The sequence below is a fragment of the Myiozetetes cayanensis genome, unplaced genomic scaffold (genome assembly GCF_022539395.1).
Source record: "Myiozetetes cayanensis isolate MyiCay16 unplaced genomic scaffold, myiCay2020 scf29, whole genome shotgun sequence".
Classification (NCBI taxonomy): Eukaryota; Metazoa; Chordata; class Aves; order Passeriformes; family Tyrannidae; genus Myiozetetes; species Myiozetetes cayanensis.
In genome coordinates, this window is record NW_026087510.1 from 3005065 (window position 1) to 3031106 (window position 26042).

The window sequence follows — 26042 nt, forward strand, 5'->3', positions numbered from 1 at the left end:
ATTCTTCCCAAAGGGAGCCCATGGCCAGGAACCAGGTGGTCTTGGTCACCCTGGATGGCTCCTGGCTTGGGGCTGTGGGGCCAGGAGAGGGACGGTGGAGGGAGGGCTCCTTTCAGTAAAGGGAGCTGCTCCCGCAGATGGGCTGGCCCCGGAGCTGATTTACCAGGCAATAAAAGCAAAATCAAGGAAAATGCTTCAACTGCGCCTCTGAGAGCCCACAGCCTCAGTTATAGAGTCTGGGCAGGCCCCAGCTGCCTCTTGAAAGCTTCTCTAGTGCACAATCGGTCTGAGCAGTGACTGGGGAAGGGGTCTAGGGGCTGCCTGGCTCTGGGATGGTGCTGGACCACAACACCCTCAGCAAGGAGAGGAGGAGAAGCACTGCTGCTGGGAACACCATCCAAAAAGGCAGCAGGAGGAGGCCAATAGCCATCCTGCACTGGCCTGGCAATCCCCATTGCCCAGAAGGAAAACCACCCCAACCTTACAGAGCAGCAAATACGCTCCACATGGACCTTCTCACACAGGGCACCACCAAGTGGGGGTCTAGAACAACAGAGACATCAGCAACTGCACATTGCTACTTCAGAAGCCTCCAAAGTCCCTCATGGCATCCCATAATGCCAGTCCTGCAGAACAGTGATGCTATGAACAGACACACTCTCACACAAGGAGATTCAGGACATAGAGGTAGTCCTCCAAGCCCTCTGTGCCATCCAGCAGGATGTTACCAGCCTGAAACTACTGCAAAGGTGGCTTTTCCTACAAGCTGGGAAAAGAATTTATATTGGGCTGGGTCTCAGAAGCAGGGAAACACCTTACAGAGACCAGCCTGTTTCCCTACAGCAGCTCCAGACAATGGTTCCCAATTCAGGTTTCCCACCAGCTCACAGGGCAGCAGCTACAGCCTTGCCTGGGTCACTGTCTGAGGCATCTCCTGCTTCCTCCCTGCCCACGAGGCTCGTCACACAGTTGTACAGAGGGGATTAGATTCATCTGACACAAGTTCTCCTTGACAAATCTCTGCTGGCTGTGGCACAGCTTCTTGTCCTGTCCTAGCTGACCACAAATGATTTTGCTACTTTTGCTCCACAGCTTTCCCAGGATGGAAGGTGAGAGATCTCCTTGGATGGTTTCTCCTCCCTTTTCCACACCTGACCCTGTCTGACCTTGCCCTGTAGTCTGGAGCATCCCCTGCCCTCTGGGATGAGCAGCCATGGCCCTGCCATCGTTCCAGCCAGCTCCCTGCAGAGCCAAGCAGGAAGAGCCTCAACCCAGGCAATTTATAAAGGAACTCCAGCAAGAGAGCAGAGCAGAGCAGAGCCTGAGAGAAACCCTTCTTAAATAGTTTTGCAGCGGAGTTTACCCGAGCTGCAGCAGGCAACAAAGAGAAACGTCAAGAGCAATGAGACGAGGCAGGGCAGGCGTCGCAGCAGATAAAGGATTCTTCAGGTATGAGACAAAACCAGCTTTGGAAACCTCGCAGAAGTGAGTTTAAAGTCTCCAGAGGATATCAATTGAGAGTCTGTCACTTGGTGTCAGGATAACTTTCTGGACAGCTCTCACAGCTTGTTAAGCTCTTGCTTGGGCTGCATTTGAGCTCTGGTGGCAGTGCTGCCTGCGAGCACGAGCGCTTAAACCTGAGATGAAAAGACTCCACGCAGCTCCTCTGTTATCCCTCCAACATCCCCCACCACAACCTGCAACAGCCCAGCGGTGGCAGGCACGGGGAGGTCAAAGACACACCCCCTTCATTTAGGGTAACACCCCAAAACTGGGCTCCTCTCACCCCAACACAAGGGCTGGGGTGTCCAGGAGGGGTTTGTGTGCGCAGGATGAGAAATGCAGGACGAGATGCAGTGGCCTGTGTAAAGCAGGTGGTCAAACCAGACGGTTGTAACACTGTCTCAGCATCACAATCTATGGCTCTGGAAAGAAAATAACTGCTTCCCCCACAGCAATCATTTCATCAAAACCCTGCAAGACTCCTGCTGTTCCTGCTAGCCCTGGATCCCTAACTTTAATTAAGTCCAAAGAGCCTTCCCGCAAGAACAAGGGAGGAGAGGGTGACTCAGACAGCGATGGGACCAGTCGGCGCAATTATCCTACAGTAAAGAATATTAATTAAAAATAGCCCTCCCCCAGTAAAAAAAAAAAAAAAAAGCCAAACTAATCAATTCTACTTAAAGGAATATATGGGGATAAGGAGCAGGAGCAGGGAGGGTGACGGAGAGAGAGATGGGATGCGATGTGAATGCTAACAGCTTCCCACCGTGGCCGCTGCCGCAGTAAGCCCCAGGCCTGGCTGCTTCCAACAGTTACTTGGAGTCTCCTTGGAAATGGGCTCAATCTTCCCTTCTACCTGCTGCCGCATCAGAGCAACTCTTGTGATCACACAAAGGACCTTAAATCTCGGCTTTAACTGCCCTGATTGAATTAAATGCAACACCACGGCAAAGCAGGCTCTTCATTCCAGGTCTAAGCATGGAGCCCTGCTCTCCCTGCGCTAACGGCGCTCTCCCTCTCTCGGAAATGATGAGTTGCTCACGGGTTATGCTCTTTAAGAAAGGAGGGGGGGGGGAAAAAAAAAAAAAAGAAAAAGTCATCTGATAAAGCGGGTTATAAAAGTGGTGGTGGTAATAAAGGGAGAGCCAGGAGCCTGATGCAAAGCCTGCAGAGAAGGCAGAACCCGCCGCAGGGACGCAATATCGGGACCGTGATTAACGTGTGACGGAGGAAGAGCAGAGCACGCGCCACCCGTGACACAGGGGACAATGAGAGCAGCAGGGAACCTCACCCAGGCACCAGAGAGAGGGTGATGGGTGACTGGCTCACAAGTGTCAGAGCCAAAGGAGGAGAGGTGCCTGGTAGCACAACACCCCCTCAACTGCAGTCACCTCACGGGACAGGTCATGGGTAGAAGGGGACAAAGCAAAGCAGCGACATGATGTGATGGGAACAGCCTTGCAGCGACTGCTCATCCTCCAGCAACGCTACTGTCCCCTGAGTGAGAGCTGCAGGAAAAGGCATCTCATGCCCAGGTTCATGTCAGGGAAGGAAAAGAGTTGGGGAACACTCAGCACATGGAAACACTGCAGGAAAGGGCTCATAGTGGAGGAAAAAGCCATGTGAGCACAACTCTGGTACTCCCAACTCCTACCCGAAACACTCCAGGCCATGTCACTACAAGCCAGATCTGCAAGGACCAGCACCACCACAGACTCATCACAGAGGGTGAAGAAGAGCTTCCCACCTCTCCTTGCAAAAAAACCTCCCACACTTATCCTGCTTTCTTAGGCCTCGTTTCCCTCTCCACAAAATGGGGATAACAGCTCCCGTGGCTCCTACAAGCCACGACAGAGCAGGATCAGTCACGAGAAGGTGCCCTGGCACATAAACCATTTCTCTTTATCAGCCTCCATTATCATCACCATCACATTAATGTCTTCTCCAGTGGCAGGATGGATGCTCAGGTGCCCAGGAAGCACTCCTGGCTCTTCCCTGCCCCTCCATGGGAGCAGGGTAACCTGCTGACAGATACCCACAGGAATTACAGCGGGTTCCCGGGCACAGACACGACTATCGGTTCCTTTTTATGAGCCTTCATTGTTATTACCACCTATTTCTTTTTACATTCCTGCCAAAATACCAAACATTAATCTCCCTCGCTCCCTGCAGGCAAAACATGGGTAATTGGATTTATATGGGTTAGAAATTTGTTAGATTTTTATATATATATATACACACACACACACACACATGCACACACACAGGAAAATATAAAAGTAGGAGATGGGGTGATGTACTATCCCACTAGGACTGGTCCTGGGACTTGGGTACCAGATGGATGAAGTCAAAGCTCCCCAAATCTCAGTCCAGACAGTTGGGCACACAATAGGGGTAACCAGTCATGGATTTTTCCTTGGATCATCTTCTTTTCCAGTGTTCTGGTTTCACCTTTACCCATTCCCTTCTTCTACCTGAATTTTTTCTTTTCCCCCCACTCTGAACCCTCCAGCACTGGAGATTGCATAAGGTACCTCATCAGCATCAGCACAATTTACTGATCTTTTAGAGTATTAGAAAAAAAAAAACCTTAAGTTTACAATTTACACCACAACAGTTGTTGTTCTCATTATCCTCCCCCTCCACAGAGAAACAGACTTTGAAACCCATTTGTATCCCAAGGAACAAGTCTATCAAGTGAGTATAGTCATGGAAACAACTCATTTTAGGCAAATCTTGGGAAACATCCATAGGAAAACAGAAGTATAAAATGTGAGTATTTCGCACTAAAGATCTGACCTTGAAGGGTTCAGTCTGTCAGGGAAGACAAGACCTACACATCAAATCAAACCCGCAGTAAACAACCCATTACAGCCTAAAAATTGCTGGCAGGGGCTGTGGGGAAATTATTTTTCTCATCAGGAAAAAAAAAAAAAAAGGAAGAAAAACCAGCACATCCTAACCCTCAAAGGCTGCTCACAAGGACAGAAGGAGAAGTGACAGTCACCGAATCAGATATTTCTTATGAACTGTCTGCTCGGCTGCAGTATCTAAAGATTATCACTTAAAACAATATGTCCAGCTGTTGTAAAAAGCATCCGTGGTTTAGGGCTGAGGAATGCAAGGAGGAGGCAAACTGTGAGAGCAGTCAAGGGAACAGAGAAACTCTTCGGAAACCCGGGAATGTGAAAGGCAGCCACTGTGCCCCCGTTTTGTTTCGCAGCATTAACACCTAATCCTGTTCCAGAAACAAAGACCTGAGCTCCTGGAGCACCGAGTGTGATCCAGGGAAGGACAGCTATTACCAGGGAGTTTATTATCCTTGCAAAATGATCTCGTGTACCCTATAGTGAAAGGATTACTAACAGTTCAGGCTCATCCCCTGGAGGTAAATATCACCACTTGGAACTATTTCTGGCTAGCAGAGCTTAAAAACTTCGCTTGGGGGTTGGCTTTTTGCTAGGCAAGAGGGCCCTCCCAGGGCTCCCATCCTGTCCCTTGGAGAGGTAGCAGTGAGGGTCCCCTCCTCCCTCTGCAGACCCCACCAGCTCACTGCTGCTCTCAAAAACAGGATTTTCTGAAGCAAAACCCCAGCCTTTTGGCTACAGCCTGTGTCAGCAGGGCCTGAGCTCTCTGATGCTCGAGTCCAATCCTACACCCACGGCAAAACCTGCCTGGTGCTGGCTCAGCAGGAGAGGTGTTGGCACAAGCAGCAGACAAAGACTCGCTGGCTGAGGGTGAATTCCCCAAAGCCAGTCCTGAATCTCCTCCAGGTCAGCCCCGAATCTTCCCCTTGCACAGCAGGGCTGTGCTCTTGGAGCAGGGACAACCAGCCCAGGAATGAGCAACATCAGGGACAACCAACATCAGGGATAACCACTCAAGGAACAACAAGCCTCAGGGACAATGAACAGCAGGGATCACCAACCTCAAGGACAACCAACCTCTCCCTGCACAACCCAAGCAGCCACCACAAACCAACCAGCAAGCCCTGACATGAGATGGAGACCAAGATTCATCCCACAGCAAGGACACCAGGACTCCCCCCCCAGCGTGTCCTTCCCTGATGACAGAGCAAGGACAACGGTGTGGCAGGGGCTGTGAGGCTGCTCCAGTCCCACCAAAGTGGGAAGTGGGCACAACCAGAAGGTTGGGTACCAGCTCCACCGTCTCAGCATCTGCATTTTGGCAGCATCACATGCCTTGGTGCAGCAGGCAGGGGGGAGGAGGGAGCCCTCCTGCAACCCCCCGACCTTTCTCCAACCGCCCTTCCAGCGGCTGCAATATTACAGTGAAATTAGTGGGCACTGTAATTACAACTATCAGGAGCAGATAAGACAAGTTAAATACCAGCTACCTAGGGAGAAATTATTATGCCAGCCAGGAGGATCCAAATGCCAGAATCCGTGGCTGTAATTTCATTGAGTCGCCAATTACAGCTCCGCCACGCAGCGAGCTCTACCTTGGAAACGGCAGGTATATATTTAGCTGCTCCAGAAAACTTTTTGGGTAGGAGAGGGGGGGGTGGAAGGAGGGGGCAGCGATGGAGCAAGTCCTCGCTAATCTGCTCCTCGCTAATCCCCGTGCTTTTAGCATTTGCACACAAAAAGCGGTGACTCTCTTCCCGCTTCCCAGCAAGGATTTAACAGCAGAGACGTGGCTGCATTAACACTTCTTTTCTCTGCCAGGTACGTGGCTGCGCGTTGCAGGGCAGCAGGTGAGTGTCACAACCCCCATTAACAGGTAGGTACGCGAAACCACCGGCAGTTTGACCAGAAAAGAGGCAGAAAACCCCTGATTTCCTGACTTTCCAGACCTATGCCTGCAGACTGTGGACCTGCTGGTTTTGCTTTACTGAGGTCTCATCGTGTGGTGGAAAATAGGCTGCGGTAGGTTATTACACACACACAGAAAAAAAAAAAAAAAAAAAAAAAGAACTAAAGCAGCATTGTCAGGAATAATTAAAACTATAATTGCAAAAATAAATGGAAGAACAGCATTCTCATGATGTTTTATTCGGGCTTTTTATTTTTAATTGGAATTGTTCTCATACTCGCTAATTGACAGAATAGAGCCAGCACAGAAGCTTATGAGAATGAGCAAAGCTATCCTGGCTTTTTGGTCTCCTTCATGGACAAGCACACTGGGAGAGGCCATGGGTTCACCAGAAGCAGACAGGCACAGGGGATTTGACTTGAAAATTTGCCTTTAAATACAGAGATAAAGCATCTCTGCATTACTTAGTGTAGAGAAAAGCCAAGTTGTACATTCCTAGCGTTTTCTGCACCACCTCAGCACCACCTACGAACACTCATTCTTCTAACCATCACTGACAAACCACTGCTAATTGGTCCATTTTACTGACAGGGAAACTGAGGCCAAGAGAAACAGAGGGGCCTCCGCAAATCCAGGGGTCCCTGTGGTGGCAGCCAAGGAGACAGCCCAGCACACCTCATCTCCCAGCTACTCCCTCCAACCTCCGAAACACACTCCTTCCCTTAAAAAAAAAAAATTAAAAATCACCACAATATTTCTTAAATACAGATAAAACCATAAAGCCTTGAAATTTGGAGCAGCTGTTGGTTTATGTCTTTATGAACTGCACTGATGCCTGTTATAAAAGGTCGGTTCGCCGGCGGCACAGCGGGACGATCCTGTTTACGTCCCCGTTTTAGCACCGCTCGAATATTTGCCACAGTTTGCCCCCCCAGCAGCCCAGTCAGAGAAGATCCACCCACCACTGTGATGCAGCTGGGATAAAACCCAACCCAAGCCTCCAGCCAGGATCAAGCCACCGGGACTGCCAACCAACCGTGACCTGCCAGCGATGCCCCCACAGCGATCCCGGGGCGTGGAGAAAGCTGAGACTCGATGGCACTCTTGCCAAAACCAGAAACTTAATCCTTGTTTCCGCATCAAATCCCAGCTGGGAAATTAAAAAGTGACCTTCTTCAACCTCCCTGCTGGTTACCAGTGTGCTCCTTGTTCCGTTTCGTGTCCCAGACTGGCGGGGAACGCGGGTTACCGCTGCCATCTCAACACCTGCCCCACTTCGTGGCAGAAGGGTTTGTGCTTCAGAATAAGGAAAGAGGCAGCTTGATTTTATTTTCAATAGCACACAGAGAATTTTCAAACTGCCTTGAACTCCCCAGAGAGGAAAGGTGCCCGACTATTATAGGAATTGCTTGTTCTTACAATAAAAAGTAGTGAATTATCACAATCTCTTCTTAAAACAGCGAAATTATTTGCAGCTGATCTAAGATGACCTACAAGTTGCCTGTAGATGGAGCCTGAGTTTCTGCAAGGATTATGCTGAGCCTCCCTCGGAAAAAGGGAGGAGAGCTGGAAATGGAAGTGCCCAAAATCCAATACAGGAAAACCACAACCAGCCTGAAAAGCCCCCAGGCTTCCTCCACTGCTTGCACACGGCTGTGCTCTCTCTTACATCTCCTCTCTGCAGTGCAACGGGTGGTTAAAGAGCTGATCTTGGGAGGCAAAGAGCTTCCACCAGCCCTGCAGAAGCCAGGGAGACACACAGGCTCAGCCCATCTCCTGCCCAGGATGGAGGAAGATGGGAGAGGACCTGGCCACTCCAGACCCAACAGGATTAGGGATAATTCTGCAAGAGGTACACACTGGAATTACAGCTCTCAAATTTTCCAAGGCCAACTCCTTCATGTGAGCACCAAAAGCCATTTGAGGGAGGACAGCAAAGGACACCACACCTGCTCCTCCTGTGGGTGCACAGACTATTCACCAGGAAAAACACCATCTACCACAAACAGCATCCACATGGAAAGATTCCTCAGGGTGGTTTCCCCTTCCCAGCTCTCCATAGGGTATCACAGCCTGCAAACAAACACCAACACCATCCTTGAGACCCTCCACCTTTGGGCTCCTGCCTTCAACCCACCATTGATGCCTCCTCTCTGGCTTGCTGTGTGCAATTCCCTGCCCACTGCCAGATCCCAAGGGAAGATGGAAAGCTACTTGGTAGCCCCCAGAGAAGGGGGGAAATAGGAATGCCAGAAGAGATGGGGCAGACTGGGAGCAAATGGGAGCTGGAGGCCAGAAAACTGACTGCAGCAGGCTGGACTCGAGAAGGAAAAGGGAGGGGTGAGAGCATGGAAAAGATGTATCAGAGGGCCTGAGCAGAAGCAGATGCCAAAGGGGGAAATAGGTAGAGAACAGGTGCTTTGGGGGCAGGGGCTTCTTCTAACTGCCAGCACTTGGGGGATGCAGGGTTTCCTATAAGAAGGCTAAAATACCCCCCTGCTCCAGAGCTGGCTGCTTCACAAACATCCCCTCCTGCAAACAGCACAGAAAAGAGGCCAGAAGCTTAAAAAATAAAAGAAAAAAAGAAGAAGGAAAAAAAAAAGAAAAAAGGAGATCCAAGTCAGCCCTCTGCTGGCAGCAGGTTCAGCTGGAGTTGCAGGGGCTCCCCAGGGAAGGGGCTCAGGCCCCCCCACAGAAGGCACCCCTCCTGCTCTGACCTCCACCAGCACTGCCTCAGAGAGCCCCAAACCCCACACTTCACAGGGATACAAATTCCAACAGTGAGGAAAAAATCACCAAGGCCAGAGGCACCTCCCTGGGGGATTGTCCTTCTTTAAACTGCCCTGCTCGCTTCAGCCCAGGTTAATCATCGTCACAGTTCAATTAGGAAAAGCACAAGGAAACAGGGCCCTCTGCTCTCCAGCTGAGCCACAGCCCCCAGCTACACGGGGCAATGACAAGTGTGTCCCAGTGGAGCCCTGGCAGGACCGAGGAACATGGATATGCCCAGCACAGGCAATATCCCAAAGTCTGGCAGTCGCCACGGCGCGAGGCAGACAGGAGACCAACGCCTCTCTCAGCAGCACGGAACTCACGGAACCTCCAGCCAGAGCCTGATTCCCACCGCCCCGTTATGCACCAAACATTTCCCCTACAAAGCCCACCTCAGCCACGGAAAAGCTGCCTGACCACCCAGGCGAGCAGAGCACCCTCTGCTCAGCGCCAGCTCCTCATCCCTGCACTGGCTCGGCTGCCATCGGGCAGCGTGACACGCTCTGCTCCTGCCATCCCCGTGCCTGGCTTTGGCAAGAGCAGCTGCTCTCTGCTGCAGCCCTGTCAGCCCAGGGCTGAGAGAGGGAGCAGCCAGCCCTGTGTGGGGGGCACGCTCTGCTCGCTGTCGCACAGGAACCAGCAGACAAACTCCGGGCTCGCTTGCTCCACGCTCACGTCCCACCATCCCCGTGGCTCCTTCCCCCAGGTCCCACAGCTCCCAGATTAACCAGCTCAGGTCCCTCCCGGGGCTGCCTGAAGCACACGCAGCTCAACCCAAAGCTCTGGCCACGAGCTGAGTCCCCACAGCCCCCAGAAAAAGGCTGGGCTGCTCTCTGCTCATCTGGACACGCTGCTGCGATGCCAACAGAGAGCTGCTCTGCTACCCGGGCGCTGCACCATGTACACCTGTAACTCATCCAGGGAATGCAAAGGGATGCTCGGCTGTATTGTGCGGCACAGAAGTGGCCCATCTGCATATAAGCTGCCTGTGTTTCTCCTACAGCAAACAACGTAAGGGAAAGCATCCATCAGAATTCATAAGATGCACCCCTGGAGTAAAAGATTGATTTGATATTAACGGATTCGTGCGGAGACTATAAAGTGATCAAGGCGAAACACCGGCACCTCGGAGGCATCGCAGCCTGGAAACCCGCTGGCAGCACAGGCTGGACCCCCTTCCCCTCCCACACAGGCACAACTTCGGGAGTGTCAGGCAGTGCTAACTCACTGTCTGCCACCTAAGCCCCTGTGGCAGCTCCTGGTCTGGCACCCGCAGCCCCCCCCCGGGAGGTTGCCAGCCCTGCCCTGCAGCCACACAGCACCACTTCGGTCCATCCCTACAAAACCACCCCAACAGGGCGTCCCCCACCACAATGGGGACGAGCTGCCACCCGAGGTGTCCCCTGCCTCAACAGGGACAAGCCCCTGGGACGCGTGCAAAGTCTCCAGCTGGTCCCAGGACCCTCTGGCAGCCCCGCTGGGCGCAGAGCATCCCCCAAAAGCTGCAACCGAGACCCCCCCCAAAGCCCCCCAAGGCCCCGGTCCAGCTGCTCCTACCTGAGCGTGGCGCTCTCCCCTTGCCGCACTGTCACGTTGTCCATGGCTTTGGGGAAGGTGGCATCTCCGCTGCGCACGGGCACTCCTGCGGGCACAAGGAAGAGCAGCCTGAGACAGAGGACGACCAGGCACCTCCAGGGCAGGGCTAAGCACCCACCGACCCCCATCCTGGGCAGCGGGGACTTTTCCAACAGGCAAAAAACACACCCGACAAGGCGAAAAGGGGGAAGGGGTGGGTGGAGAGGAGGGATGGGGGGGAGCAAAACCACCGGGGCGAGCGCTGCGGAGCTCCACGGAGATCAGGAGAGCCCCCGGCAAGGCTGGCTGCGAGCGCTGAGCCTGCCAAGCGGCATCGGAGGGAGTCCCGCTGTCCTCGGGCGAGGGAGGAGGACGGGAGGGCCGGGGGGAGGAGGAGGAGGAAGAGGAGGAGAGAAGGGTGCGGAGCACGAGATGAAGGTCACAGATGTGTGGCTGCTGGAGACGCTACTTTCAGCTGCAGCTGGGCAGGCGCTGCGGAGATCTGGCATCAAAAGTTTATAACCCACGGAGGAAACGTGAGTGCCTGTGGCAGGAAGGGGAGGGCGGCATCGGCACCGGGGCGGGGGCGCAGCGGGACGGGGCTGGGCTGTTCGCCGGCTCTTGCGTTTTTGTTTAAATCACAGAGGGAAAAAGGAGAATTTAAAAAAAAAAAAATATATAAACAAGAAAAAAAAAAAAAATAAAGCTCCCCAAAATGCCGGTTCTGTCGCAAGATCGAAACTTCCCCGCGGAGCTGCAGGCGATGTCCCCGGCGCTCCTCGGCTCCGCCGACAGGGTCCCGAGGGTGACCGGCGGCCGCTCCCGGCTGGGGTCAGTGCGGGGCTGGGGGGGCGCGGGGGGGCGGCGGCGGCAGCAGCACCCCGGCCCCGGCCGGCAGCATCCCCGGGGTTGTCATGGCAGCGGCTCCAGCGCTGCCCGGCGCCTCGGCTCCCGCACGCCCCGAGCCCCGCACACGGGCGGGCGGGAGGCAGCGGGGCGGGATGCGCACGGAGGACACACGCGTTTAACCCCCGCCGCGCCGCGCTCCCGCACAGGGACCGGGGCTCCCACCAGCCGAGAGACACCCCTGTTCTCCCCCAAAATAAACCTTTAACCTCTTCAGCCCCGCTGCAAAGGGGGTTTTCCTCACACCACGCAGCCCCACAGGAGCAGCAGGATGCCCGCGCCCTCACGCACCCCGGCATCTTTCCCTGCATCTACCTGTTGATGTGGGGGCTGCGACCACTTTTCACTGTTGATGCATCTCCCCGTGTGAGGCTGTGGCCACTCTTCTCACCCTGTGAGAAACAGGGTCCTGCCACCACCTCTTTGCCCCACGTAGGAATGGTGTAGGCAGCTCCAGAGGATCTCCCTGCCCCGTTCCTGCTGTTTCCACTCCTTAACACAAGATCCTTGCAGTAGGAAACCCGAGAGCTTTCCACCCCACTACTTAACAGCAGAGCAGCACCTGACACCAATAAAATCAGCTGAAATCACTAAATTTCAACAAATTTCCTCCTCTGGAGGCACCCACAGACCACCAATTGTCCCCTCAAACAGCAGCTGAGGGCACCAAGACTTTGATGACCACCCAGACACATCTGTGTATGCCTACAAAAGAAAACCAAGCCCACACAGTGTTCCTCACACAGTTCCTCATACCCAAGCCAGGCTGGACCTCTGCTGAGTGCCTTCCTCCAAAAGGCATCTGCCTCTTCTATTGATGTATCATGAGGAACCTACCCCTTCCTGGAGCTAGACAAGGGAAATAACCACCAAAGAAAGCATTTTAGCAATTTCAGGACCCCAAACTCATCCAGAGCCCCAAACACAGCTGTTGAGACTGATAAAGAGGTTCTGCAAGGGTTTTTCAGTGATCCCAAGCCCAGTTATCAGCACAGCAGGTCTGCTGTATGTGGCAGGGGGAGGCAGTGACCCTAAATACCCAACTAGCCATGGGCTAGCGCTGCAGAGCTGCGTGCTGGCTCCCGGCACCAGCGATGGCTGCAGGCACCAGAGGGATGCTCGCTGCAGCCTGGATAAATAGGACAGCCTAGGAAAGCACAGAGAAAAGCAGGGCTGAGTTTTCCATCAGAAAGCTGCTGGAAAGTTGGCTTAACCCCGAACACGCAGGCTGGCTGCTTCAATACCGGGGATTCTTCAGGGGGAAGGATGGAGAAGAAGGACACTCCATCTCCTTCCTGATCTGCTCCCATGCTGGCACAGAGGAACTGGGGCTGCTGGAAGGGAGGGAGCAGCAGCAGAAGGAGCCAGCACAGACCCATCACAGCCCCCAGCAGCGAGACAGCCCGACCCCAGGCGTTGCTGAGCCTCATCCAGCAGCAGGATGAGCTCCAGGGGGAAGGATGCTGCAGGGACCACAAGCTCTGCTGGGTAAAATGGTGTTTACCCCTTGGGATAGGAAGCTGTAGACACAGAGTGTGTGTAGCAGAAAACCTGCCAGAGCCAGTGCAATTCAGGCAAGGGAAGATTTATTTGGGGGGGGGGGGGGAAGCCTGTCTGCCTCAGACAGAGCTTCTCAGGAGGCTGGGGAGCCATGGATCCATGAGCAGATGTAAAGGCAGGGCATAAACAGGCAGACAGACAACTAAACTGGCTGCCACAGAGAGATGGGCACAGGTAGGAGTATATGGGGCATCGGGGAGGGGAGAGAGAAGGCTGGAAAATTAATGTTATCCATATTTACCTAACTGGTAAGGGACCCAACAGCCTAGAACAGCTATGCAGGAGACTGCAGGAGATATGTCTCAGCCACACTCATCCCAGAGACCGCTCTGGGCATCCGACAGTGGTGCAGGCAGCCCGAGCAGCCTCTCCTGCCCCAGTCTTCTGGGCCACCCCACCACAGACACATCCCAGCCCCGCTGCTGTGGTTAACGTTGCCTCCCGAGTGAGCACACTGCCAGCAAATGAAGGGAGAGAGCCAGGACACGAGGGAGAAAAGGGCAAGGGGAAAAGGGACTTGAAAATCCAGGAGACAAAAAAATCCGCACGAAACACGAAGTCAGCAGGCGCGAAAGCAGAGGCACTTTTGCACCGAGACAGTCTGCAGACCTGAGGTTGCACGGGGTGGCTTCAGTTCAGGTCCATGTCTAAAAATATCGCCTAACTGAGAGGGACTCAAGGCTGGCACAGGCCCTGGGGGCACCAAGCATATGGCAGTGGCGGATCCTGCTCCTCACGGTGACGTTAACAAGCCCTGACCTTCTCTCATCATCCCAGAGGCTCAGAAAGAAACTGAGACGGCAAGGACGAGTCCCTCCACCTCCCTGGCTCCCGCCTCCCAGCCGATTGTCAATCTCGCCTTCTATTAGTGGTGCAGTTTGGCCTCCCTCTCCCTCTGAGATTTCTCCCTCGTTGCTCTAATCAGGAGCTTGCAAATGTCAAGAGTACAGGCCTGGAAGTAATTAGTGAGGGACGGGAGCCCGGGGGCCGCGCGGCAGCTCAGCCACAGCACCGAACTGGGGAGCAGCCGGCAGCCACTGGGACCTACTGGGCCGCCCTGGCTTTCCTTCTCCAGCCTCACTCCTCCTCCCAGACTATTTTCCCCTCTTCCACACATCTCTGGGCATGCTGAGATGCCCTCTGTGCAGCAGCTCTCTAGGGATTAGTGCAGTGAGGGATGGGGAGACTGCAACACCACTGGGACAGCGAGCACTTGGACACCAAGTGCCACCTCCTGCTCACGAGCTCCGTTTGGGACACTGCCCCTTCCAAAAGGGATCCAAGGAGTATTTCTGACTCCTTTTAAACCTGCCTGGGTAGGGGAATTCTAGGAAGCATGGACACAGCTGCTTCACCCCAGGACAGCAGCTTCTCCCGTGGTGGACATAACAAACCACTGAGTCCTTGTCACAGTCCTCAGCAGGCTAAGAAAACTAAATCTTAAGGTAAAGATAAGAGGAAAGAGTATTCTTTCCTTTTTTCCCCTCTCCCTGAGATGAACTTTGCAGTCTCTAAGCCACTCAAGCCTTGTTCACAACTGAAGGGGCTAATGCTGCACCCAGGAAAGCAAAAACCCAGCAGAGCCGTAGGGAAGAGCAGTCCTTGGAGGCCCTGGGCTTGTTCAATCAAAGAGCTAATCCTTGCTCCCAGGGATTCACCCTCCAGCACTGGTGGAAGTGGAAGTTCTCCAGATCTCCCTGTGGAAACCCCAGACAAGTTTTTTCAAAGACAACAGCTCCCCTCCAGTCCCCAGCTGGCAGACAGCTGTTGGCACTTTCTTCCCCCAAACTGGGCTCTTTTAAGGCATCTCTCTCCCGGGGAAATTTCTAATCCTGAACATCTTGGCCACCCTACCTGGCCAAGACATATGTAACACCTCCATGGCAAACACAGCACTGAGGCTTGTTGGTATCCTGCACCGTCCAGATGGTGTCTGGGCTCAGGGCTATAAGATTTTTAACTAATTTCTTTCCACACTATTATCCCCTCCTCCCTTTTCTCCCACCTCCTCTTTCTCTCCCTCCTTCTCTCCATCTGTCCCTACCCCTTTCCTTCTCCACCTTTTCCCTTGCACACTTGCAGCTGCTAATTTTTCCCCGGCATATTTGGCAATCCATCCCGACACCTCTTCCCCCACACCCCACCGCCCCGTTTCTTGCTTTTCCCATTTGCTGCCGAATATTCTCATTTCTTCACCCAAAAGAGAGAGCACCGAGCACAGGGAGGAGGAACACACACACACACAGATCCCATGCAAGGCAGCAGAGCAGGGAGAATCACATCTCACAGTCCTGGGGTAAAGCTGAGCATCCTCTGGTGCATGGGAGGGGGTTACAGCAAAGGATCACCCCTTTTCCAGCAGGAAAGCCTTAGGAATGTCACTCACAGCTGCACTGACCACTGCCAGGCTGATGGCACACACATAGCTCTGCCTCTCCCTCACCTCTGCCTCTCCCCAGCAGAATTTATTTATCCCACTTAATTTTTTTCAGTTGTTTTACCTTAGTTTATCTTCACACTAAATCAGGCTCTCTCTGCAAAACGAACTTTTATTTTCTGTGCTGTTACATTTAATGCATTTTATCACATGAATTTAGCAAAAGGAAAAAAAAAAAACCTGCTGAGGTAATTGTGAAAAAAATGCAACCTGTTCTTCACATTGATCGTGGTGCTTGGGCAGAAAATGCAAACTGGAGGCTCAAGCTCCTCATTAACACCCAGTTCAGGGCTCGTTTAGCAGTCAGGTAGCCCCTCCAACATCATCCTCATGCCCTAAATGCATGCACAGATCCTCCCCTTTTCCAGAAAATCCCTCCAGGACGACACAAACCCAGCCTGGAGTCACGATGACAGCATGGCAAGGCAGGTTGTGGTTCAGGAGGATCCAGAAGATGGTGATCCCTGTGGATTTTAATGGGATTACTTTGCACTTAATGCTCAGCTACAATCCCCAGCTGAACCCCAGGGATATGGCACGTTTAAACCGTGGGTAAACCTGACAAGTGAACTACAAAAAGGAGGCAGCTCCGAAGACACCCACCTTGCACAGCTAAAATCAGCCTCCCTCAGTACACCAAATATTAAAAAGAATAAAAAAAAAAAAATAAAAAAACCCCCACCAACTCTGAAAACACCCAGAGCTGCTCTAGCAAAGCTTGGAGAGGCTGGGACACCCGGGGGCAGCAGAACCGTCACAACATCACCCAAAAAGCTTGAAAAGCAAGCATTTAATTTTCCAGCAGTATTTCTGACAACCATCCAGGATGGTTGGTTTTGTGGGTTTTTGTTGTGTGTTTTTTTTTAAGGAAAGCAAAATGTTAAGATTTTCTTCACGGTGCCAAGTTTGTTTTTTTTTTTTGTTGCCATTTCTGATGGTATTTAGTGCATTTGGGCAAATTTTCAACTCCTATGCAGGTCCCTTCCCTGAAAACCCAACTCTGGAGGGAAGGGGGGGGCATTATAGACATGTGACATTTTGCTTCATTGCCAAAACATTTCCATATCAAAACACGCCAAAGTTCAGCTGCTTCACCAAGGACATTGTCTTGGAAAAAAACAAAACAAAACAGCACAACAAAAACCTCACTGCATTGCACACTCTCTGCCAAAGAGATGCTTCCAGGAGCCCAACCCCAAATTTCCCACATCCCTTGGAAGCAGAAGGTGACAGGACAAGGAGAAACAGCTTCAAACTGACAGAGGGCAGGTTTAAATTGGATATGAGGAAGAAATTCCTTACTGTGATGGTGAGAGGCACTGGCACAGGTTGCCCAGAGAAGCTGTGGATGCCCCATCCCTGCAAGGGACCTTAAAGAACATTCAGTTCCACCCCCTGCCATGGGCAGGGACACCTTCCACCAGCCCAGGTTGCTCCAAGCCCCAGTGGCCTTGGACACTTCCAGGGATGGAGCAGCCACAGCTTCTTGGAGCAAGCTGGGTTTCACAGGTTTCCAGGTTTCATAATTAGTACCATATTCATGCTCCACCTCTCAACTGGAACAAGGGGTGGAGGCACAATCACATTCCCAAACCAGTCCAGGAGCAGGAGAAACATCAGAAAGGGGGATGTGGACCACAGATGGCTCAGCACTGCAATGTGCATTTGAGTCTTACCAGCCATTACAGACTGGAAATGGAAAACAGGATCTGGGATTTACTCCTGCATCCACCACAGTCTCCCCCTGACCATGGACAAGGCAGTGAGGCTCTTGGAGCCCTCAGCTTCCCCCACCTGCCAAGTGGAGCAGGAATGTTTCTTCCCTCTCCTGGGAGCATTACAAGGCTCATTTCATACACGCTTACGAAGTGTTTTGTGAGCTCTGTACTGAACTAATAAAAGAACAAATAAATAGATATCACATTGCCCTGTTTATCCTGTTTCTAAACACGAAGCCATCTCGTAGCCTCTGGGCTTATTTACAAAATACAGAGACACAGGAATGATCAGAGAGCAGCTGTGCCACCTCCACTCCATGCTGGGAGAGGGAAACACCACGCTCGGGGCTGTCCTGGGAGGCTCCAAAACGGTGTCTCCAGCACATATTTAAAGGCTGAGAGAAAGGAAAATCACACCTCCCCATCCTCCTCAGTGTGCAGTGCTATTTTCCACACCTGGATCACACAAGAGCCACCCATCATGGAGCTGGCTGGGCTTACACAACCTACTCCCGTGGTGGGAGGCAGGAGGGCCAGGTGTCCCCTCAGCAAACCTGTCCCCAGATGATGCAAAGATGAGTGACTGCACACTCTGGTGCCCTGCATGGCCCCAATCCTGCCCAAACCAAACCTCAGACCTGTTTTTGTGTCAGCAGAGCAGCCAAGACAGCAAGATTTCAAGATAAAGGGAGGGGGAGGAAGAGAAAAACATGCTTGACTAATTACATGAGGATAAGTGGGGGCTTGAAAACTTGTATTCCCCTGTAAGCAATGGCTCGTTCCTGCAGCTGAAGTGTTGCATTTGTGTTCCACCTGCCCACCATGTGTCTCATTCCCTCCAACATGGTCCTCTCTGCTTGGGCAAGATGAACCCAAATGGCCCCCATGGCTCTCACCCTGCCCAGCAGCCCCTCCTGCCTCTTCCTCAGCACACTCATTTTTGAGGTTGTTCAGAGAAGCTGTGGCTGCCCCATCCCTGGGAGTGTCCAAGGCCAGGTTGGACAGGACTTGGAGCAACCTGGACCAGTGAAAGGTGTCCCACAGCAGGGTGTGAAACAAGATGAGCTTTAAGGTGTCTTCCAACACAAACCATTCCATGATTTTCACACCTACACGTGCACCCGCTCTCCCAATCAACCAACCATCCAACACAAACCAGCCTTCAGAACATCTCCCCAGTGGAGCAGCTTGTGAGGGCCCTCAGATCCTCCTGTGCTGCTGCTGGAAGAGGCAGAGGCAGGAGGGCTGGGAGCAGAAGGGAGCCAAACGAGATCTCTGCATAAATGGGGAGGAAATCACCCTGTTCCCAATCCTCACCCTTCCATGCCCACCTCACTTCCACGGCCCTGCCGGGCAGGTTTGGCAGCTGTGTTAAGCAGATAAAGGTCTAAACACTTGTTCTCAGCCTGACTGAACTACCTGGGCTTCTCGGGCTGCAGGTCCCAGGAGAAATAAAAATTCTCAGTATTCACAGTCCTTCCCCTGTGTGCCCAGTGCAGACGGTGTTATTTTTCACCTTTGAAATTCTTGCTTCTAAGTGCTGAAGCGAGGTGAAAAAAAAATTGTGAGGTGAGGGAAGGCTCTTGGTTTGCAAAACTTCCCTGGGAGTTTGATTGGAGCTGTGGGTAAATGCTGGAGCAGGTCCCTGCTCTCAGAGCCCGTGGATCTGCTCCCTGCATGTCTCACTGCTGATTTATTCCCAGTGGTATCGGGCACAACGAGATAAATATGCAAGTTGCACAGCCAGGGTGTGGATGGGAACATCTCCATCTTCCTAGGTCAGTTTTAATCCATCTCTCAGAGTCAGCCTGGTCTGAGCCATTCACTCCTGACTCCAACCCAATTCTCTTCAAAGCCCGGCTCTGCCTGGATCCTGGGATTAAAATCTAGGTTTGCAGCAAACAAAACTGAGCGTGTTTTATGAGGAAGAGCAACCTTGGGGGAGGGTTTGACTGCGGTTTCAAAGGCTGAACAAGGTTTCTGTACACAGCACTGCCTCAGTTCTGCCTGCTGTCAGCACTCCCTGCTATCTCCAGGTTGCTGACAACCCGACAATCTCCGATACCGCAGTAAGGAAACAACCTGCAAGCTGCAAAGCCCATTATCCCATTTTGCAGAGAGAATAACGAGGTGGGAAAAGACAAAGGAACCCAAACACCTTTGGAGAAATAAGAGACCTGCCCACGGCTATCCGGGAAGCCCAGGGTCCCTCCTAAGCACTGCTCCATGCACTATTCCCCACGGACATATGGCCTGGAGCCACTCAGGTTGTCAGCAGGAGCTGGCTGCTCCACCAACAAACAGCCCTGAGGCTCCTTCTTCCACACTCAGGGCAAAACCCCTTTACCACACCCCTCAATTCAAACAAGGACACATTGCCTCAAAACCACTTCAAAACAGCGAGCACCCCCTCCAGAAGGTCCTTCCCAGGCTGGACAAGGTGGGTGCAGGATACCAGGGTGACCCTGCCCAGGGCTATTCACCCTCAGGGAAGATCATCAGAGACCGGGAGGAGCCGGAGAGCTCCATCCCTGCATCTCCTCCCGCTCCTTGTTATTAAAGCTGGCGTTTGTCATGTTAAGCAGCTGTTCTAACATAAAGCAAAACTGTCAAGGAAAAGATGAGCGTTGCAGATGGGCGGCATTTTCTTCCTAACTGCTTTATTTTTATTTATTTGTGAGGGTTTTTTTTTCTTTTTCCCCCTCCCATCTCCTTCACCTTTTACAACTACCCCTGCTATTGCTGCTGGCTCTGCAAGCCACCACCCTGATAAGCAGCCGCTCGCTGGCTTCTCCTGGTCCTCGCAGGCTCTTCTATTCATTGTTGTTTCTCTGTCGCTACAAATTGGCACTTCTGAAGAGATTTCCAGGCCAAGTATTAACCCCCTCCGGAGCCCAGCCACATAAACACACACGTTATTTGTCAAACCAGAGGAAGGCAGTGGAGCTGTAGGGAAATTTAAGTGACTTGTCTGAAAGAGCAGCGAGAAGCGAAGGCGGAGGAGCCAAGACAGACGTTTCTCACAGCCACAGGACCTTCTCCCTTCCTTCCAGCCCTGTCTGCAGCCAAAGCCCTGAAATCCTCCGTCTGCCCCATAAATCAGCAAATTCAGCTCCTTCTCGGAGCTGGAAACGGCACCCAGGAGTCCTGACATCACACGGCCGGATTTCAGCACAAAACAAGGTTCCCTCTCATTGCAAATTCCGGTCGAAACTCCTTTTAGAAAAAAAAAGTTTTATAGAGGTTTTTATTTATTGTCAACTCCTGGATGATAAAATGAGGCCGCTACAAGCCCTATTTATTTCCCACCCTCGCAGGAATCGGAGGGGCTGAGATGTGAAACAAATGCAGGGCTCCAGCACTGACCCTGGGCTCGTGCTGGTTCGCAGACCGCTGGGTGATTATTTTATAATAGCTGATAGCATCTGTGATTTAATGCAGCTGTTAGAAATTAGCAAGGACTCCATCGAAAGCGTCCCAGTCACTCACGATAACAGGCTAATAAATCATTCCCCCAGTGCTCCGTGGCATTTATGGTTCTATTTTAGAGATGCAAAGCATAGATCCGGCTGCTCCCCTGGATTTATTTTTATTTATACTTTTAATAATGCAATTAAATAAATAAATTTAGGATGTTGTGACTCTGTTGCCAAAAACAGCACCGATGAGAACTTCCCCTGCATGACTTCCCTTCGTTATTTTCTCCCCACTAGCCAATTAAATGGAAAACAAATGGCTCCAAAGCTCCTCCGAGATATTGTTTCCAATGCACGGGGTGAAAAATCTCACACCACGGAAATCCAGGGGAGGCAGGAAGGGAGGTGAGGGAGGAAAAGGAAAAGCTGGGGTGGCTGTCACTCTCCATCCAAATTTCTTCCCACCACACCACAATCCTGAATATGTAGAGGCTACATTTCATGGATGCATACAGGAATGCACTCACAGTTGCCCAGTCTTCAATCAGCCACCAAACCCAGCTTTATTAATTCATTATGGGATGGTAATTTGGAGCATTCCCTACATTCCTAAGAAAGCAGACAAAGCACCACCTTCCCCCTACTGTGGCTGCAACCTGGGTGCTTAAAAACCTTCCCTGGAATAGGATTCCTGATCCCAGAGCAGGAGGAGGGTCTCCTGAGGCCGGCTGGCCAGCCTAGCACATCATTCTCCACTGAACCACATCACAACACATCAGGAGCACGCCCTGCCCTGTCCCTACCTCTCCAAATAAACCCAAAGGAATTACATTTACTGCCTGGAATGATGTGTCTGGTTCAGACATCCTGCTTCCAAGAAAACGGCCAAGGGAAATGGGAGCATTGCCACGGAGAGGGAGCTCCAAAACCTTCCTTCTCCCCTCGCTTGTGCCTTGCAGCAACACACTCAGGGACACACTTGCGTCCCAAACGGCCCCACAGAAGTCACAAGGGATGCACCAAGGAGCAACACCCCCTCACTCTGCCCACCACCCCCTCAGGGAGCCCAGGGTCCTGCCCCTGCCTTGGCACACTCATTCTTGCACCTACACACGTGTGAGCTCTCCCAAGGCAGCCAGCCAACCCACACCAGCCTCCAAACATCTCCCCAGTGGGATTGGAGCAGAGAGGAGCCAAGCAGGGTTCTTGGAATTGGGAATTCAAATTCAGAATTGGGGAGGAAACCCCCTCCCATTCCCCAGCCCTGCATACCAGGGAGGGATCATGATGCATCTCTTGCTCTTTCCTGTAAATGAACTCCCTGAACCGGCGTGTCCTGCAATACAACACACCACAGTTTGACAGTGTCAGGGTCACAGCTCCTTTCAAAGGAGCTTTCTCCTTTTCTGAGAGGTTTCACCAGCCTGCCTTTGCTCAGCCACTTTAGAGAGAGAATGGGAAAACGCTGGGAGAAGAACTGGGACTGGAAGTGCCTTCACTGACTCCCACGGGAGGTTCATGTTGACTCACATTTTGAGCTTTTGCAGAGTTCTTGTTCTTTTTTTTTTTCCCATAAAACTCCTTAAAATGAGCCTTATCCCGTAATCTCTCACATGGCCACGGAGCATGACAAACACACAGAGATCCCTGGATGCCTTTCAAGGTCAGCTTCACCTCTGGAGGGGTTTCCACCACTTGGGAGACCTGATCCATCCTGAGTTCTGTGAGCAGCCCACCTGCACCCTGGATTGAGGTGGGGAGTGTCTCACCTCAGCATTATAGACCCCCTCGCTCTCATGCCTTGAAACCCACCAAAATATTTTAAAAAGTCTATTCCTTCTCCTTGATCTATGAGTATTTTGAGTTAATAAGCAGAAGGAACCAATTTACTTCTCAGTCACGCACTAAACTCTGGTCTAAGCAAGTTTAGAGTAAGCCAACACCCAATAAAGTCTGCCCAGACTTCACTGGAGCTGAATCAGATCTCTGCTGGGTCCATTTAAAATGCTCTAAGCATTTCCATCATATCCTTACTTTTAAGCAGAGTTACAGTCAGAAAAATTACTCTGCATACATGACCCCAGAGGTTTCATATTTCTTCTCCTGCGGTGACAGTTCCCAACCAGACCCGCTTAATTTACAAGTTGGGAGATAGGGTTGCTTTCTTCCTCCCCCCCACCTTAAAACTGCCAGCCCTGCAAATTCCTCTGGAATGGAAATCACTTCCCCTCACCAGCTCCAACACACTGCAGGATATATGGCTCTGGGCATGGCTCCCGGGTGGATGGGAGAGGGAATCCCATCCGCCTCCCCCATCCTGGCTCTCCATGCCCATCAGTGAGGTGCTGGAGATGGAGATCTCTGGAGATGCAGGAAGCCTCCATGCCTGGCTCTGAGGTCTCCTTTTAATTATAGGAGCTGATTTTTCGCAATTACCGTTTAGTATAATGGAATCTCTCATTAAGGAGAAGGGTTCAACTGCTCTGATCCTTCCCCATTTAAATAAAGAAGGGGGGAGAAGGCTCTGGGAATTGGCACCACCCACCAGACCGGCATCTCTAACTCAGGAGCACAATCAGGTCAGCCAGGAGAGAGCTGTTCCTGGCATATTCCCAGCTCCCTGCGGAGTGAAAACAAACAGAGCTGCTCCCCTGTGCCCCAAGCAGGGAGATGTGAGGTGTTCTGAGGAGGAAAGGGCAGGGAGCACACAGCTTGGGAGCTCCAGGGGTCTCTGAGCTCCTTTGCCTTGCTCTCCCTGTAAGGTTTTTGGATGCATGCAACTCCCACGGATGGAGGAGCCCCAAGTCCCACAGCCCATGTGGGATCTTTCCTGCCCTTCCCGACAGCCTGCTGCCATTCTCCACCATCCTCAGAGGACAGCACAGTCCCCAGCCCAACACTGAACCTCTCCTGATGTCCCACCTAGGCCAGTAAAGGTGTTTTGATACTGCAAAACACCATTAATTCCTTCCTAAAAGAATCAAGTCCAGGCAGGCATTCCCACGGGTACACTGGGCCTCATCCTGCACCCAAAATCCAAAGGAAAAGTCCTATTGCCTTCTTCAGAAGCCACTTGGTGCCAATTATTCCCTTCCTTACCCCAAATCCTCCTCTTAGCATGCAAGAAAATGAAGCAGCCTTGATCTCCACAGAAAGCAGAGGGCTTCAGAAGGCACTCGTAGCAACACTTTAATAATAAAAATTCTAATTAAATTGTTACATGTTTAAATACATTTGTCGTGTATTTTCATTAATAACATTCTGTGCTGCCTTTAATTTGATAATCTGCTCACCCTCTGCAAATAACCTCCCCAAAAAACTCCGGCATGGAATGCTGGACAACATTCCTGAGGTTACACGGCACAGTGGGGGCAGAGGTCTGTGGTCCTCTGCTGTGAACACCACGAGAGGGGATGGGGAAACACAGCTCAGGGGGCAAAATGGAAATGAGTTTTCATGGCAAACCCAGAATTCACGTTACACCAAGTCTACGGCAAGTGGAGATGTGGGAATGTTTTTCCTGCTAGGACCACTACAAAGGAAGAAGCAAGAGGACATGAGAGGCAGGTCTCAGAAAATGTCCTATTATCAAGCCCACTGGCACATTAAAGACAAGTCACTCAACTTCCCAAAGCTTTAAGGATCTGCTGAGCTTCAGCTCCTTTCCCTAGCGTGGAAGATAAAAGTGGGAAACAAGAAATGATCCCAAATATGCCTCAACCCATCCTGACTTCTATGACACCATCTTTAGAGAGAGAAAAAAACCCTGAAGACTAATTCCAGCTGCTGGTTGATCACTGCCTGGAGCAGCCTGGTGTTCAGTAGCTGGGCAGAGCTCTTCTGCAGTTATGTATTTATTTTATGAATATTATTATTATTATTATTTTTAACCGTGGAATCATTTTATTAATATTAATAAACCCGCAGAAAGTGCTAATTTCCTCCATCATTCCCCTAATTACCTCTATTGAATTGTGAGGATCATCTGCATGAATAATGATTCCCCATGCATTTGCTTCGCTCTTCAGCAAAGGAATCGGCGAGAGCCGGATCCTGCACCAGCAGATGGGAGGGAAGGATCTTTGGAACCACCACCAGATGCCTCCTGCAGCAACTCAAGGACTCTCCCCCAGCCTCAAAAGCCTCGCAGGGGTCACTGATTCATTCTGCACAGACACAAGGGATGGACAGGTCTGCTGAGGGGAAGGCGATTGCCCTTGTGCTACTTCTCAGGGCACAAAGCCTCTCTCTGCTCCTCTGGAGCTCCAATTCCCAAGCACTTTCTGACAAAGATCTCATGGGCAGCCTGTGACACGGTGTCCACACCTCCTGGTCACCCCAGAGCCAGTGGCAGTTTTGCTCCAGGTTTTGGATGAGGCAGAATCTCACCCTGGGTTTTGGTCCCAAGAGCAGGGAGCAGCACCACTGAGAGATAGCTGTGGCTGCCCCATCCCTGAAAATGTTCAAGGCCAGGTTGGACAGAGCTTGGAGCAGCCTGGGTTAGTGGTAGGTGTCCCTGCCCATGGCAGGGGGTGGGACTGGATGAGCTTTAAGGTTCCTTGAACCCAACCTATTCTGTGATATCTCCCATAGCCACACACAGTGACTGGGACTAGAAGATCCTAGATCGGGTAGAGGAAGTTATGCCACAGTAACAGCAATTCCCAAAGCAGGGGTACAACAGTCTTCTCAGGAAAGACTGAGGAGAGAAAAGCCTCTCATTTATTTATTTTCTTGTTGCTGGTGATGTTTTTCCCTTACAAGCCATCTACAAGCTCCTGAAACCACAGCATGGAAATGTTTTCCAGCTCCAGAAACACCCCAGGCACTGGTGTTCAGCACAAAACCCAGGAAGATGCATCAGTGTCACCTCCACGGCTCCTTCACGGAGTCCCTGCTGTGCTGGCTCTGCAAGGTGAGCCGAGAGGAGAAGGGACACCAGGCACATCTCTGCAGCGTGTGACTCCAGCCCAGCCTGGCTGTGACAGCTGCACAACCCCCTCGGGCCTGCGAGGCGACCACAAGCCTTTAAAAGATGTATGAAGCTCTTGGATGGGATCCATCCCCTGCAGCTCCCACACGCCACCAGGCCGGCGGGATGCGGAGCGCTGGCACCGCGACACTGCCACCGAGATGGACCCTGTGCAGGACCTGGCATCCTCTGCCACCACGGCTGCCTGCTGCAGGACATCTGGCTGGGCAGAAAAATTCCGAGCACGGAGGAGAGAGATCTCCATAACCATCGCTGCTTTTTTTTCGCGGAAAAGCAGTTCCGACCAGCTGCTTGCTCAGGCAGAGGGGAAAGACGGGATAATTCTGACTCCCCCGCCCTGTCTCACTTGCTGGGAGCACACTCAGCTGACATGACACCCTTCAGCC

General features: G+C 52.0%; 1 protein-coding gene across 4 annotated transcripts in view; it reads right to left on the reverse strand.

The window, feature by feature from the left end:
* Positions 1–26042, reverse strand: part of OPCML (opioid binding protein/cell adhesion molecule like) — a 294735-nt gene that overhangs the window by 95434 nt on the left and 173259 nt on the right. For 2 of the 4 annotated variants that reach the window (XM_050322914.1, XM_050322912.1), the window contains one exon: positions 10609–10693. In XM_050322914.1, coding sequence (XP_050178871.1) covers positions 10609–10693 — 85 coding nt within the window. Of the gene's footprint in view, positions 1–10608; positions 11016–11095; positions 11470–26042 lie in introns of those variants that run through there. The other 2 variants (XM_050322915.1, XM_050322911.1) reach the window with 2 other exon arrangements.